General features: G+C 34.7%; 1 protein-coding gene across 2 annotated transcripts in view; it reads left to right on the top strand.

Annotated features, from left to right (window-relative positions):
• The window catches only part of LOC148950527 (ras GTPase-activating-like protein IQGAP3), a 171841-nt gene that overhangs the window by 118896 nt on the left and 35246 nt on the right, over positions 1-17699 (top strand). For both annotated transcript variants that reach the window (XM_089092454.1, XM_089092455.1), the window contains exons 11-14: positions 4964-5075; positions 11003-11145; positions 13455-13580; positions 17284-17468. In XM_089092454.1, coding sequence (XP_088948580.1) covers positions 4964-5075; positions 11003-11145; positions 13455-13580; positions 17284-17468 — 566 coding nt within the window. The remainder of the gene's footprint in view (positions 1-4963; positions 5076-11002; positions 11146-13454; positions 13581-17283; positions 17469-17699) is intronic.

The following is a 17699-nucleotide window of genomic DNA, read 5'->3' as shown; positions in this document are numbered from 1 at the left end:
CCACCTACGGGGCTCACCTTGAAGGAGAGGCGAGACTTTGTCATGAACGTACCTTTTCTGCGCTGCTCGTAACAGTTTAACAATGCGGTTACGAAGTTTGTTTGCTTGAACAATATCCCCACTGCGATGTAACTGGCAGCGAGTTAAGATAAGCTTCTTTAGATCGGGTGTTACCCAAGGTTTGTCAGTATCACTAACAGTTATTTTTTTCTCAGGGAAATGTTCGTGATATTTACATGACAGCAAAGAGTTGAAAGTATCAACTTTCTGGTCGATATCTGTCATAGAGCAAATCTCATCAAAGTCAAACGTCCCAATCCACTGTCCAAAGGAACGAATTGCCTCTTTAGTCATAGGTCGAGTGGTAATTTTTACTTTACGTGGTGCTGGAAGGCCAACTTTGGCCTTCCAAAGAAGTGTGTTATGGTCAGAGTTATGCAACGGACCGAGAGAGAAGGGTACTTCGTAATAATCGGGAATGTTCGTGAAAATAAGATCTAATATACTACCACTGACGTGAGTAGGGATTGAGACAACTTGCTTAAGGTCAAGCATGCTGGAGACCCATGCCTTATTAGTCTGATTGAAATCACCAGCGATTACAAAAGCAGGCGCTGCGTGTCTGCGGCGTAGGACATCAGTGCAGTTTTGGATATACTGGATCAGTTCTTTTCTGTTCTTTGCACTTTCGGGGTAGTAAACTGCAGCTACAACCAAGCACGAATATCGCTTTGATAGGCGCTTTGGTTTGCATTCGACCCAAATTACTTCATGGCATGATTCACTGGGCTGACTTAGTAATTTACAAGGTAAGTCTTCCCGAAAGTACAGTCCGACCCCACCGCCTCGTCGGTTAATCCCTCGGTCGCGTCTCGTATTAAAAAAACACTTGTACCCCTTGATATGCCCGGTTTCATCGTTAATATCCCAACATTCTGTGATAACAGAAATGGGTGATCTCGTCTTTTTAATATAAACTTAAATTTCGTCTTTGTGAGTGATGATGTCTATTGACGTAAAGAAGAGTCGCGGGGTACGACTCCACGTATACCCGACCCAATACGGTTTTATGGGGGGTGGGGTCTGGGACAGTGACAATACTGGGTCAGAGGACCACGGACGAAGCGAAGGAGGGATTTCACTAGGAGGGATGCAGTTAACTACTATCAGAAAACGTTCCCTTGCTGTACTGAGAGACCTCGCTCTGTTGTTAGAAACGAGAACAGCCTCAAAGCCTCAAAGCCTCCCTCTTTACACCATCCCAGGAAGTTCTCATTTCCCTTAAATTTTTCCTTACGACATCCTCCGACCCCAACCGAGGACGACTGCCCTAGCCATCTCGACCTTTCTCTTATTATAGCCCTAGAAAGTGGGATTGAACCAGATTTTTCGTACAGCCTACTGTTTGAAATACAGTCAGTTAGTTGGGTATCCAAAAGAATCCGTAGACAATTTCTCTGGAAACCATCTAGCGAATCTTCTTCCGTTCTTCAGAGAGCCCACGCTTCAGACCCATACTTTGCCACTGGCATTACAGTAGCCTCGAATATTCTAATCCTGATTCACAGACTTATCTTTCTATTCTTCCACACTTTTTTCAACTGCGAAAAAAACACCCTGGAACCTGCCTATTCTACTTTTAACATCTTCGCTGCTCCTACTGTCTTTACTAATAATACTATCAAGGTAAGTGAAGCAGGTCTCTTGATCGATCTTTTTGTTACCCAACGTCACATTTTCATCTTCACTTATTCCTAGCCTTAGCGACTAAGTATTCTTAACATTATTTTTTAAACCTATTCTAGCAGCCTGAACTCGCAAAACCTTTAAAAGTTCGAGCAAAAGTTTATTTTGGTCGAACCTTCATCTAGGATGCTTAAATTGCCAGCATAATCTAAGTCCAGTAAGGTTTTACAACCCCATTTGATCCCGTTTTCTCCCACCACCTTTGCTGTGCTCCTTAAGACAAAGTACATGAACATGATCCATATAAATGTGGATAGAACACAACCCTGCTTAACTCCTGATTTCATACGAAGCCAGCTACTAACCTCATTTCCTACCTAAATTGCAGTAGTGTTATTCTCGTCCATTGCACTAATTACTTTAATGTATTTGTCTGGTAAACCATACAAGGATAAAACTTTCGCCAAAGCTCTTCCATCAGGTGAATCGAACGCTTGCTCATAATCTATAAAACTGAAGACTAAAGGTCTTTGATGACTCTGGCACTTCTCAATTATTAATCTAAAATTAAAAATTTGGTCGACACATCCTTTACTCTTCCTAAAACTGCTGTGTTCCTCTCTTAAAACTTTGTCTACATCATCTCTAAGTCTAAAAAGTGTCATCATACTAAGTAATTTGCTACCTACAAAACCAGGCTAATGCTTCTATAATTACCACACCCACTCTTATCACCTTTCTTATACAGGAGCTCAATTAGGGTTATCCTAAAATCGCTAGGTACATCCGCTTTTTCAAAAATTATATTCGTAATCTTCAGTAACTTATTTCTAACCTCTTAGCCACCATATTTAAGAAACTCATTTACCACACTATCAGCAACTGCGGCCTCATTATTTTTTAATCCTTTTAGTACTCTCACTAATTTTTCATCACAAAATGAACCTTCCTTCACATCAAAGGTGTCACAAACTTCTTCATACTCCTTTATATCTTCTCCTGTAACTCTGTCCCAGTTTAGCACATTCTCAAAATGTTCTGCCCATCTCTCTTTAACTCTTTCCTTATCAAATTTTAAACTCTCTAGTCAAGTGTTCAACTGCTCCTGGAAATTTTCTCTCAAATTCTCATCCTGAAGTCTACCAACGTTATAGCTTCCCGGAAGGTAGTTACCCTGCTTAAATTTCAGCTTTAAATTAACCCTAGAAATTACTAGATGGTGATCTCTACTTTTAATAACAGCACTCCTATATACCATAGTATCTTGTATTCATCGGTTTACAATAACGTAAGCAATAAGGTTAGCTGTCTTACCAATATGTGAATACCATGTTATCTTATGAGCCATTTTATGCCCAAATACTGCATTGGTTGTAACTAGATTGTAATATCTGCAAAATTGCAGCAGTCTGTAGCCGTTACTGTTTTCTTTTCCTATGTCAAATTTACCTAGGCTAGATTCCATATATCCGTATTTCTGCCGACCTGGGCGTTAAAATCTCCAAATAAAAAATACCAAATTTCTACCTGGGACCCTGCCTATTTTTCCATGTAGTAAAATTGCTGTAGCTGTTCCCTAGCTGGTTTTAATGGGTTGATTTGCTTAGAAATTGTTATTAATTGCACAGTCCCCCTCAATTCTTTTCATAGGTATAGGGGTTTACCCTTCAGCGTTGTTTTTTTTTATATTTGTAATAAATATTTTGATTCTGCTTTGTCTAAGTAAACTGAGAGATATCCATGTGTTGGTCGTTTACAAATTGTTGATCAGACCCACCTGAATAGTTAATCGGGGTTTGTCTTATGAGGAGGGGGCAATACTAAGCACTTGTAGAAATTATAGGTTTTGTAGAAATTATGTCATTTTAATTTTTAATGTGCTTTATTCTTTTAGATTGTTCTCTTGGCCTCTTGCTACGCCTAGAGGTGCTAATAATTATTTCTTTTTTTTACTTTCGTATATCTTATTTTCTGTACCAAATGCTCGGGATGACAGATAGGCATTGATTTTTCTAGGCTAGTATCGCTAGTAGGTGAAAAGTAATAAAGGTAAACTGAAATAAAATTAAAATAAATATGTTTTTGGTTGACCCAGGAGCGTATCGAAGAGAGTTCAAGCCCTCCTCCCTTGGAATTGTCTTTTTTTGCAAATCTGAGTCATTACTATAAACGAATTTTGTATTTTGCTAGCTTGAATTGTTCTTTTTGACTTATAGCAAGAAAAATGTTAATAATTTTGAGCTAACAACCTTAGAATGTGAATTTTTATAATTGAATTGGATTATTAATTTTTTGTTTTCTTTGAATGGATTCGAATATTTTTAAGTAGCCTACAAGTTACCTGAAAATAGAAAATCTATTCTGTCAAACTCTTTGGTCATGTACTTAAAGTACGAGGGACATTCGAAAAATACGCAGAATTTGTGTTAACAAGGTAATGGTAAATATTTTATGATGCTCTGAAGTAATTGTAATTATGGATTTTGGTGAATGTTAATAATCTGTCACAGGGGTCTATTATGTAGAGCTTTTGAGGAAATTGAGCGCAGAATTGGGTAAATGGCGCTCAGCGAAGCTCCATCGTGGAATTCTCTTCCATCACGATAACGTCCCAGAATATTCTTCATGGGTTACAAAATAAGTTTTGAGAGAGTTGCTTGCACATCCGTCTTATAGCCAATCTGACTCTTTTTTGTTCCCTAACCTCAAAGGACAAGGACGGAAAGGACGGAAAGACCTCCATTTTGCTAGCAATGATGAAGCCAAATAAGTTGCGCTAGTACGGTAAACATTAGCCCCGCTATTTAGCGAATCAATGAGCTAATGTTTTACTAAATTGTTTGGCATGATATAATTTGCTTGTCTAGTAAAATCGTTTAATAGAAAACGATTTTAACAAAACTCTGAGGACTCTGATCTTACTTCTTGGGCCGTTTCTATGCAAACTTCTTTCTTCATTCTACTATAATCAGTGGTCTAAGGAGATTGATGAGATTGTCATCAAACTTCTCTCTTCAATGTTCTAGTTGGCAGTTAGGTCTTACCGCTTTGATGAAGAAAAATACGATACTATTAACGGAAAGAAGTAATAGTTTAGCACTTTGACGAGACAAAGCAATGGGCGAAATAATGACAATCTTTAAGCTAATATTTCTGAGACATGAAATTGCCAGACTATAGTTAAACTATGGTTAATCTATAGTTAAAGGACTGGCAGCAAAATGAGCTATTCAATTTTCAAGACGAATAATAATTCATTTGGTCTTTTTTTTTGTAGCTTTGTTTGAAGGCGAAACGTGACCTAGGATCTGGAACAGAAAAACTGACATTTCGTGATATTGAAAGTGCTAGTGTCACAGAGAAGAAAACTTCCGAAGAGTTCAGGAAAGGTTAGTCATTGAATATGAAAAAAGGGAGCATAACACGGAAAAAAGGGAGAATTTTTAGCTACTTATTTATTATGTCTTGACGATCCAGAATACAAACTGTAAAAAAAAAAAAAAAAAAAAAAAAAAAAAAAAAAAAAAAAAAACTTCATTTTCAATGTATGCTACAACTGTTTTTTACGTTTGCCAAGGCAGATATTTGCATACTATAAGAATTGCTTGCAACTCATACTTTGTAATTTTGCTTAGTATAGAAATTCAAAAGATCTGGAAATAAGGCTTCTGAATTTTGGCAAAGATCCAGAATCCAGGTCTTCAAATTTGCAAGAAAGTGATAAAATATCAAGTGAAAAATTTTTCCTTGATCGACTGTTCCATCTTTAATAGTTACCATATTTATCAATATTGTATCATCATAACTTGGCCTTGAGTGTGCATTACAACAATTTGTTTTATATAACAAGAAAAATGTTACTAAATAAAAATTGAACAGGTCCAGCAAACAGGCTTTTAACTATTAAAAAACTAATATCTAAACCATAACATGCTAACTGACACCCTTGAAGGTGCAAAAATATATTTACAGGAATGATGGTTGTATGTGTAAAATATTATTGTTAAAAATGATGTAATCTACTCCAAGAGGGAAATTTGCATCACACAAATTCATTACAAATGTTGAATAATGAGCATTTGTGGATATTGCACATGCACAAATGCTCAAAATTGTTATCGACCTATTTATAAGCCATTCATATTTCGTAATGGATGATGCAAGAAAATCAGCATAAATGTTTTTCTTTTTTAATGAATTCGATTTTACTAATAAAACATATGGATAATAAAACATTCTTTTTTAATGAATTCAGTTTTACTAATAAAACATAAGGAGGCCCACCAGTGAAGGCTGAAGTTCTTTATGAATTTTAAATTGTGTATTGTTTAATCTACTTAAAGCTTCATAGAATTCTTGTTTTTTTTTAGTTAAAAAAAATAATACATTAAAAAAAAAAAAAAATTCTCTTAAAAACAGAAGGGGTAAAAGTGTTGTTTACACTGTACAATAATGTGTAAACATTCTGAGTTGAGTACCATTGCTCGAAGCCTGGGTCGTCACCCGGAGTTACCACGCAGGGCTTCATTCCGACTTTCACACTAATTTTGAAAACTTCGTACTTTGTATTGGCCTAAAGCTTAAACGCACGTTCATTGCAGGAAGAAGGAGAAACGATAATGGACATATCACCATGCACCGTGGTCTATGTTATTTTCAGCTGAACGAAAGAAAGAAGAAGTTTATTCTTTTACTTCTGTTTTTTACTTCTTTTTACTTCTTTTACTTCGTTTACTTCTTTTACGTGGTCTATGTTATTTTCAGCTGAACGAAAGAAAGAAGAAGTTTATTCTTTTACTTCTGTTTTCATCCCACTTATAGCTGTTTATTGTTTCCTTTTTTATGAAGATTCTATCTAGAAACACTTTCATGCACATGTTCTTTGTTTTTTTTTCACATTTTAAGAAAAAAAAATAAGACAACTTACCACTTTCATCTTAATGTGATTTTATGTGTCTTTGGGGTGATTTTCGGTTGAGCTGATTCTTTATTGTCTTTCATCCGTTCGATTCATTAATTTCAAATATAGTACTCAGTATGTCAGTTTGTAGGAAGCTTGTTGCAGAACTTCTGAAAAGCACTTTATTTGGGATACAAATTATTGCACTTATCAAGTTGGACTCGTCAGAAAGCTTGAAACATTACGAGTATATTATACCAGACTGAAAAAGTTGCATCTGAATACTGAAATGTCACGTAATTATCTATCTGATTGATTTCCCTAGTTTGATTTTAATAATAAGGCCTATTTCCTTGTCTTATGTATTTCCGTATCTTATCTCTTATCTAATATATTTCCCATTTCGAATGTCATATCTAATTTCCTGTGTCTACTATAGCACATATTCTTTTGATCTTATTTCTCATATTCCGTTGATTCTGCATTTTCCGCATCTGATGCCATGTCTGATATTCCATACATTTGATATATTTGTTAAGGTTTTGTATAATTTTCCTTCGGATGTATAGTAGAACCTTCCTTCTTTTATTTTAAGCTTTAGTAGTTTTCCTATAAAAAACAATATTATTCCTTTTTTCGTATTAGAATTTTTTCCTAAATATTTTTTTCTTTTTTCGTGTAGTTCTCCTACCATGTCATACCACAGTAGACCGGTGCTCTGCTTGGCAATACAGGGCAAAGGGATCAATTCCCACTGCACCATGGTTGGGCGACAGGCTTGCTACTTGTCCCTAAAAAAGGCCCAGCAACTGAACCGTCGACTCGACGCCCTATATGCCAGCAATGAATCGGGGGGATCTTTAGTTTTTCAGTTAAAAATGATATTTTTTCAAAACTGTTAAATAACATTTAACAATGTTTATTAAAAAGTAATTTTAAATTTCAGTAATTTTAAGGTTTTTTGTTCATTATTTTCTGGTTCAATTTGAGATAGTTGACCTGGCTCATAGCAACCGTTTGTATTGGGAGTTGTGTCAGTTTTCTCTACAGGGTCTACCAGTTTGAACCTACTAAGAAAAAGGGTTTTTTTTCGTGAAAGAAAAATTCGCAGAAATTTTGTCAAGAGATTAGTAGTATTTGCTTTCGCGACTAGATCAGTTCTACGATTGAAAAGCTATAGGGCTTCAGTCTATGATATATTGTAGTACTTAAATAAATTCTTTCCTTCATGGCCGCAAGAAGTTATGTTAGGCCTTTATGAAAAAAAAATCGTGGGAGTAACCCACTTATTTGGATTCCAGAATTAAAAATCTTCAATCAGGTTTGTAAATGGATTCATTCACTTTTTTTTTTTTTTTTGGTCAGTCGCCTAATATTGAGGCAAATTAGGAATATTTCTCAATTCGGACCCTAAAGGAACAGAAATCGAAGTTTAAAAACTTTATTATGATTATCACAACGTTGTCAATTTAAATTCTAGGATGTGAATTGTAATTAAAGTGAATATACTAAAAGAGAGAACAAAAAGTAACGCTTTTGGCAGAAACAAGGATCGTAAACACGAATATGATTTGTAAATTTCAGTTTAAAATCCTGGAATCGTTTTCAACATTCAAACAAAATGTAACATTCAAACAAAATGTAAACCTCTTGTGCTTTTTTAAAACCAAATCATGGCATAATTTTAAATCTGCATAATTAGAGGACCAAATTAGAGATACATCTTTTCGAAGACGCTCCCCGGCCCCTCCACCCGATCTTACTGTAAACGGGGTTATGTTGGTTCTTTTCAACCAGAACTAATGCAAGGATTTTTTTTTAACCTGCACAACTGAAGAACCTTATTGGCTCCATGACCCTCTAACAACCCAACCTAACCGTCGATTTTTGAATTAACATGAAGTTGCCATCAAGCCATGGCTAATTGGAGATAAAGACAAGACATTTAGTCCGAGCGAGAGGCAAAGTTGACACAAGCCTTTTTTAGGATTGTATAAAAATGATGTCATTTTCTCTTGTTGACAGATAGTCTATCATCCACTCATCCATCCTTGGGTAAACTATCGAGATTTTTGAGTTTACTCATGACGGACAATGTCTACCGGACTAGCATGCAAAACGGGGGGGGGGCTGAATTTGCTTGGACTCACAGGTGAACAAGTTACCTAAGCCTAATAGGCTTGCCTGCTTAGAGTCTCAGGTGGACTACCGTGTTTTAGGATTGACACACAATCGACAAATTGAATTAAAATCAAGTAGCCATCAAGCCATGGCTAATTGGAGGTAAAGCTAAGACATATAGTCTGAGTGAGAGGCAAAGCTAGCAAAATCTCTTTCCCCACCAAGGTTTTAGCAGAATGATAGACATTTACTATGTTTTTTAAAGCGATGTCACTCTTGGATTTTTAGTCCGTACTGGTGGTGGCACAATATGGCTCTCTAGACCTTTCAACACCACCTCTTTGTCCTTTACATTACCAATTTTTTTAACGAAACGATTGGAATGCTGGCCTTCTGTAAAAAGCTGTCACATAAGGATTTTCAATCAATTTGGTTCAAAAACCAACATGGGAGAATTCCCTCTTCGAAACCCTACCCCCCCCCCCCCCCCCTTCAACTTCTAGATGGAAAGATAGGCATTTTAAACCTTTTTTAATTCAAAAAGTGCAATGATTTTCAATCTGTATGATTTTAGGTATGAAATGGGCCAGTGGCCCCTCGGACACATTTCTTCCTTTGCCGTAAAATCTCATCTATATAAACAGAGGCTAAAAGTGGGCCCCAAAATCCTCCAATACAGATTGGCATGGCCATCTTTTCTGTACAGGTCTGTTTTTGCTAACCGCATAATAATTCACTGGGCAAGTACTCTGGGGCAATGACACAAGATAACTGATTATCAGAGGAGTGTTTCCCTTCTCTAGCTTACATTCTCCTTCAAACTAATAGGGCAAGTGCTTTTAGGCAAAAGGACAAAGCAGAAGGATCTCCAGAGGCGTCCACCACTTCTGAGCCATAGCTACCTTCCGTACTAAAGTGTCTCCTTTTGCTGGAAATTTGGTGGCAGAGTAGCTACAGCCAAGGAGACGCTAATCAAGGAGACGCTAATGTTTGGACAGTTGAGTTTTACACCCTGTGTGCTTTCAGGCCTAAAACTTGTGTTGTTCAGGATTTCTCCTCTATCAATAAAAGTGACTTGTAAGCGAGAATGGCAAAGCTTATTCCTCTTCAGGGACGAGTGGCTAAATACTCTCTAATTGGCTTTATTTTCATTCATTTCCAACGTATTTTTGGGTAGGGAAAATTGTCTTCATGCAAATGGTTCGCAACGATTACAAATAGTAATGCAACGCAATTACACAGATTTGCAATTATTATTAAAGTGTTTCTGTGGCAATAAGTTAGTGATAGGCGGATTGAGGGTTAGCTATATCAGTTTGTCCAATTGTTTTCACCATCATATACATATTAAATAGTTATTACATGTTAAATTCGGAGGAAAAGTTAACGTAGCATTAGCTTGTGCATGCTGTAATTTTCGAAATAACGACTTATGTTCTTGGACAAAGCAATAAAGTATTAGTTTCTATATATCGGACATCTTAAAACCAACAACATTTAGTTTCTAACAAAACTAAAAGCATTTGCATTGAAAGTCAAGAAACAGATTACGTTGATTTTAAGGATACAGCGTATTTTCAAATCGTCTTCAAGGAACGTGTCTTTTTTTTTCTTTTTTCTTTTTTTTTTTTTTTTTTTATATAAGGTTGGGAACACCATTTTTTAATTTCTGAAGGGTTAAAAACTACGACACTAAACTCGATGGCGGAGAAATAAAATCAAAGTGTCGCTCTCGCAACACTTCTGTTGGTGAAGCCGATCAAAGTCTGTTGTAACACTTCACACTGCCCTAGCGCTGTAAATCTAGCTTTGCTTATATTGCTTGCCGAAGAATTCCACATCATTTGCTATGCAAAACATTTTATCCCCAAAACGACCGCATTTAAGCATCTCCACTTTTTACTTTGGCTAAAATTGGTTTATAGTTGCAATGGTAAATTTCGCGACCGTGTTTTGGACAATGGTGCAAATTTTTATATCGAAAGTATCGATATGTGAGGATTGATATTTATGTTATTATAATTAGTTTTCGGCAATGCCACATTTGGTCAAAGTTCACGCCAAATTATTTTTCAAGTATTCCTAAAATTAATTAATGCTTTAATTCGTTTTAATTGTTGAAGTAAATGCTGTGCTATTTCGGTATATGTTAATTGCTTAAATTCTCCATTCAAGTGGTGACAACAATTTTGGCATGTACTTTTGGCAAACTTTATTAACTTCAGGAACATCGTGTGAGTCAGTTATTAATCTAACGACTTGTGAGCGCTAATTTTTATTTTTTATATTTTCTAGTATTGAACTTCCATTCTCAGCTTTATTACTGCTGGACGACTAAAGATGTACCGTTATTAGTTTCAACAATCAAAACAGAATGGAGAGTTAGTGATGAAGTAGCAAGAAATTCTGCTGATGATGTTATTGATAATCCTCAGATGGTAAGGCTGTTTTTCTATTTACGGAAGGGGTTTCCAATGGGTTTGAATTACTTTGTCGTTCAAAATCGAAACATTAGTAAAAGTCCATTTTCAGCTTGGGATGGCATGATTATATACAAATAATTATATATACTGGGTTTTGAACCAAGACAATTTGAAACCGATAATTGGCTTCTCGTATCGATTTTATGGCTATCGGATCTAGTAGCTTTGAATGTGAGGATTAAGAGGTTTCCTTGTAGGGACTTCAAGTTTTATTTTTCACACTGTTCCTATATTTTTTTTTTATTTTTATTATTATTTTTTTTTTTTTTTTGCGAATTTTGAATGAGTTATAATTTTTTTCTTATTGAAGCTTCTGTGAATTTGTTACTATATACTTGTTTCTGGATAGGGATAATTTGAAATTATCAATCAGCTTTCTAGCTATTTGATTTAGTGGCTTTGAATATCAGGTTAAAGGAGTTTCCTTATAGGGACTTGAAGCTTCAACTTTCGTTAAAAAATACTGTTTCTTAAAAAATAATTTATGTGAATTTTTGTATTTGTCTACACAGTGAAAAAAAATTCTCTTTTATCACTGATCGAACGTATGTACTTCGTATCAAGTTTGGCCTTACCACTCAAAATAAATTGGATTTAAAATGATTCGTGCCGGGGAGTCCCCGTTTTCAAAGACAGTTTCCAGTGCATTTTTTTTATTGGTAGCTCTTATGTTGTTGAAAGATTCGGAATCAGATTAAACTAAAAACAAGGGAAAACATTTTTGTGCGAATTAAAGTGAAATATGAAGAAAAGTTTTCTGATGAAAATTCGCAACTAGAAGTCAGCACAAGAAATCTTCTATTGAACATACTGACTCAAAATTCATTTATAATATTTTTATTTGACTCTAAAAAAAAAAGAAGAAGAAGAGCATCATGTATTTTTTTATGGGTATATTTTAGTGACTTCCAAACACGATCCATATCAGGTTAGAGCTTCTGTCCTGTTCTCATTATACATAAACTCTTTGTATATAGAAAAATACTTACATCATGTTTGGATGTCTCTAAAGCCTTTTCATTTTCTCTATAACTTTTTTCTTAACAATATCTTTTCTTTTCTCCCCCATATGTGTGCTTTTTCATTATGTGTGTATTTTTTCCAACAAAAAGCTAAGTTTGACTTCTATAGGTTTAGCCAAAATATTTCCTTGTTCTCACTTAAATATTTACCCTATTAGTTTATCATTTGAAAATTTTGTTTGAATGGAAGTTTTTCTTTTTACATTTTGTGTGGCATTTGTTGTGTTGTGTTTTTTTAATGTTTCGTTTTTCTCTTTTTTTTATGGCGTTTTTGTGTTTTTCTTATAATAATTATTATAATTTGTACTTTTTTTTTTAGTTTATCACCTGTTAAAGAAAATTCATGTTCTTAATATATTTTTGTTTAACTTATTCTCACTTTGAAAGTCTAGTTTTTCAGGGTTTTTTTTTGTCAGCATTACTACATGTTTGAATAGAGGTCAGTGGGTTTGAATGAAACCCTTCAAATCTTTCTTATGTAAGTTTTCCGAAGTGCAAGTCCAAACTCTATAAAACGTACATAATTTGAATCACTGTCGAAAAGAAACCGTTTTCGAACTATATAAAACGTTATAAAGGTTACACATTATACGCTATGAACGTTATTAGCGTTACAAAAGCGGAAAAGATGAAATTGAAAAGATTAGCTTTTTAGTGAAGCACTGAAACATGAAAGAACTACAGTCAAATCTTCCCCCTAAACTTTGAGTGATGGAACTTCACATTTTTCCATTTTTGACCAAAGGGATGGCAAAATACCCTGAAAAAATTAACTATTCAAAGAAGTGTCTTTTTTAGCCCACACTACATATATATGTATTGTAAATCTTATCAAAAATTTTGAGTTTAGGCTACACAACATGTTTTAATGTTTGACGGTTATATGAGGAGCCTATCTGAAAATAGCTTGAATTGTTTTTTAAAGAACTTTGTAAATTTCATAAATTTTACGAAAAGGTGTATTTAAGACCTTGACACAAAATACACAAATATTCGTTGTTTGTCCGATGTCTTTGCATCTTGGACTTATACACAGGAAATACCTGGTGTTACTGTACTTGAAAGGAAACTGTAACACAATTTTCTTCCGAATGTGCCGTTTCTGGGAAACAAATTCTCGTTATGTGCTGCATGCTGTGGTTTTAAAAATAAATGTACAGCCTTTGAAAGAAAAACAACCATTTGCGCAAGCTCTGCACCATTATTTTTATTTAAATCTATTAAACACAATTTTGCTTTCAGAAAGCTTCACTCCTTCATTTTGAGACTGAAAGGGGGTTTTCAGTTTGGTTTGACTTGGAGAAATGTTGGCATTCATGGGAAGAACCAGTTAATGAACATAAATATTTTAAGGCCTCTGATATAAAGGTATTGTAAAATTTTTCTGGTTTAAAATTTTATTTTTCTGTGTCTCTTATGATCTTGTGTTTTCCTTTACTTTTTTAGTACTTTTAGTATAGGCTATACTTTGCTTATTGTCGAAGCCAAGCAGAGGCGAAACCGTGCATTCCTGTAGTCACTTTTTTTCTATTTTAATCAAGTTTGTGTGTCTTTTAGTTTAACTTGATGAGCCACTTATTTGGAATAGAATATTTAAAAAAATTAGAAATTCTAAAATACCTGAAAAACCTTTCGTATTTTCACTTTTCATTCCCATTTTTAAAAATACTTATTATACTGAATTTTGTCCTGAACCTTATGGTATTATTTTAGGGTTACGAAAAATTATTTTCAAAAATTTTGATTAGAATTAGTTAATAGCAAATAGAAGCTGAACTTACATCAATACCACTTCTAGCAAATAGCTGTTGCACAGGAGTTGCAATAAATTATTTAACATGATCAGCTTTTCAATTGTATGTTTAGTTTTAAAAATAAAACAATAATCTATGAAAACATAAGCTGAGAAACTTGATTTCAAGCCAACGTTTGAAATTATATTTAGAAAACATAGAGCACCAAAGTGGCCCTAAAAGAAACAAATTATAGGAGTCACTAGCTGCACAGGGGGAAATGATGAAACAAATTTATTGCTAAGGTGTTTCTCAGACACTGGATTCTGTTCGGTATTAAATCTGAAACTCTTCTTTAGGTAGTAGCGAATCCTGTTTGAAAAATAATTTCAACATTGGTGAACAATTGGCTAAACAGATCCATTACAACTGGTCGAATTTTCGAAGTCAATTAAATTACTTAATTCAAAATCTCAAAATAAATAAAAATAAATTAAATAAATTGAATAAAATTTTAAACCTCGGAGGAAGTTAAAGACATTTACAGTCATGAAAACTTTATGAACACTTTCTTAATTCTATTTTATCCACAACTACTTCTGGATTAGCAATCTAAGCAAGTAAACTTGGGCGTTACTTGGTTTGGCTTGATATTGGATATTTTACCAATTTTCCAGATATTGAATTTAGTGTTTTATTTTTGTATTTTTGATCGATCTTACCGTAAAAAGCTGACGAGTTTTTCTTCTCATTGCTAGGGTCTTCCAGCAATTCTATTCTGAGTTCCTTCCATTCATTTCCGCGTTCATTGCATAAGACAACATTCATTCGTAATTAATTAAACATACAATTAATACACGATACTATTCCCCACAAGGGCTCCTAGTCTCATGAAGGAGGGGGAAAATATACGAGTTATTTAAGCACTAAAAAAAGCGTTTAAGAAGCGGAAAACTTTAATAGTTTCTTGAATAAACTAAACAAGTGGCACCTCTGAGCTGTCTCATGCGTCTTATCCCGTACATTATGACTCCCTGTTGCAGGATTGAAATCGGCCTTGTGATGGAGTAAAAGTATTTTGAATATTGTCTTTATTGTGAATATGATAATTATCTTGATCCCGCTTATTGTGATAATGGGTGGGTTGTCCAGTTTATGTCTCGTAGGTACCATGACTTTGGTCTCGCTAACGTTGATCTCTATCCTGAAGGGCTTAGTGGAATCATAGAGTTTGTTAGCTTGCGTCTGGAGATATTGTGAAGAGTTGGCTAGAACAACAATATCATCAGCGTAGCCAATATTGTCTATCAGCAAGCCTTCTATAATGGCGTCATATTCCGAATGTATCACTGAATAGAATAGCATCTAGAAAGAGGTTGAAGAAGTGTGGTGACAAGATGCAACCCTTAAGTACTCTTGACGAAGTTGTGAACTCTTCTGACAATCCATCAGTGGTTATTACTTGGCCTTGAAACTGTTCATACAGGATCTTGATTATCTGGACTGTCTCATAAGGGATCCCATTTTGAAAGAGGATACGCTAGGTCCTTTGCGCCAAATCAGGCCAAATACCTGATAGAAATCAACAGATATTTGGTGGAGTTCTTTGTTGGATTCGATGTATCATTCCATAAGTTGCCGAATGACGAATATCTGATCGATTGTGGATCTTCCAGGGTGGAAGCTGCCTGATATTCTCCAATGGCAATAGCTGTTGCTGGTATTTGCTGAAGTAGAACTTTTGTCAGGATACTTGACTGACGACTCATGAGGCTGATTGTATGGTAGTGTCTGCGCTCTTTCTTTGATCCCTTTTATGAATAGGAACAATGGCAGCCTTACACCGCCGTCAGGGTGTGTGGCCAGTTTTCCACACCGCAGCCACAATGGGGTGGTACAGACCTGTTACCTCATCCGATCTGACCTTAATGAGTTCGGAGATCACTCCGTCTGGGCCAGGGACTTTTCCTTGCTTTAGTGACTTGATTGTAGACTTGGCTTCAGATTTGAGCGGGGGTGATCTGAGCTCTTAGCTCTTGGCCGGGTTTGGGAAGGATCAGCAGCTACAGGGGGATTGAATTTATCTTTGAAGTTCTCTTTCCATCTTTCAAGTTTCATCTTTGGATTGCTAGTCTTTTTTCCATTTTTGTCCAGGATCACTGATAAAAATGTAGCTGGTAGATATTTGCGAATATTTTATTTACCTGTTATCTTCTAAATATTTGAACCATCTCAATGGGCACATTTATTCTCGGAACATTGTGATAGAAAAGTGAAAATTTTAGCGTAAAGAGGGGGACGATTAACGGGATTGCAGCCCCTTCTTGTCTGCAGTGAATTATGTTCTTTTGAGTTTTAACATCGCTCTCTACCCTCATAAAAAAAAATGTATATATAAATTATATCAAAGCTCACCGTTCTTGGGCTTGTGTCAAACGGTGATTTTTATTTACTAAACACTATCAACTTTTAAAAACGATCTTTGTGTTTTCTTTTAGGAAAAGTGAGAGATGTAAAGCCAACTTTTGTCTTTATTTTTGAAAGTAGTTTTTCTTTCTTTTTATTTAATCGTTTGAGTTCTATCTTTTTAAGTGTGCATTATTTTTAAGATTTTGCTGTTTTGAAGCTATTGTATTTTGTTTATGACGATTATGTCTTCTTAATTGTATCAGCGGAATATTAGCAATATATTTCTTTTCTCTGAACTTGAGTAGTCCAAATTTTTGTTCTTAATTGTTTTATTTATTTTCTTTTTTTTAGTTTAACTTAAAGAAAGAATCTCACTCGTAACTATAACTGTCGTACTTCTATTTTTATCTTTTGCAAATTAAACACGAGCCGTATAATTTAGGGCTTATCATGAATTTTAAAATTCTGATTTTATGTATATTTTTATTCTTTCTTTCTTCATTTGACGTCCATAGTTGCCTGTAAATTTTTTCAAACATGAAAGTTCTTTTTTCTGTTTTTTTTTTCATTACTCCACTTGTGATTTTGCAACTTTAAAGTGGGCAATAAAACACGTTCATTCATTCATTATTAAATTTTTTTTTTTACATTTCCTTTTTTATCTCACACAGAACCAAGAAATGCTCCTAATTCCTGCAACTCTTGTACTTTTACTTATGTCCTCTTCTATATATATATCTATATATATATATATATATATATATATATATATATATATATATATATATATATTACCACTAAGCTGCTCAATGTTTAGTTTTAGTTAATATGTTATTGTGTTTATGCTTTTTTCTCTATTTTTGTCATGGCCTTTTTTCTTTAGTAGAAAAGGGTCATTAAAACCGGAATGATATGTTTTATTTTTCCAGAGTACAGTCTCTAGAATAGTTGCTATGAACTGCCCCTCATTCATCAAAGCTATTGTCAAACTTCAGAACCTTTGGAGAAATAAAAAAAGGTCATTTACGCTGAGAAATGACAAGTTTTCACAAGAAATTGCAGCTACGAAAATTCAAGCCTGGTGGAGGGGTGTGCGTGCTTTAAGGCTATACAGGTATTTTTACTTACTACCTCTACGAACTCGTTAGGACACCTTGTCAACTTAGGCTGACACAGTGGTGAAAAGTGTTCCTCATTGGTCCTACTCTTTTCAGAGTCACAGCTTTAGTCATCTCCTACTTTTTACTAGTCTTCTGCTCCCAGAAAGTCCTGAATGCTAAATTTATTTTTTTGTAACCTCATACCAGCATAATTTGGGCTAATGCTGTTTTCTTTCTCCCTAAAT

This window comes from Artemia sp. Qi Xiang Cuo, chromosome 7 (genome assembly GCF_049724085.1).
Source record: "Artemia sp. Qi Xiang Cuo chromosome 7, ASM4972408v1, whole genome shotgun sequence".
In the NCBI taxonomy this organism is placed as follows: Eukaryota; Metazoa; Arthropoda; class Branchiopoda; order Anostraca; family Artemiidae; genus Artemia; species Artemia sp. Qi Xiang Cuo.
Note: the sequence above shows the minus strand (reverse complement) of the source record. Positions and strands in the feature narration are given on the sequence as shown.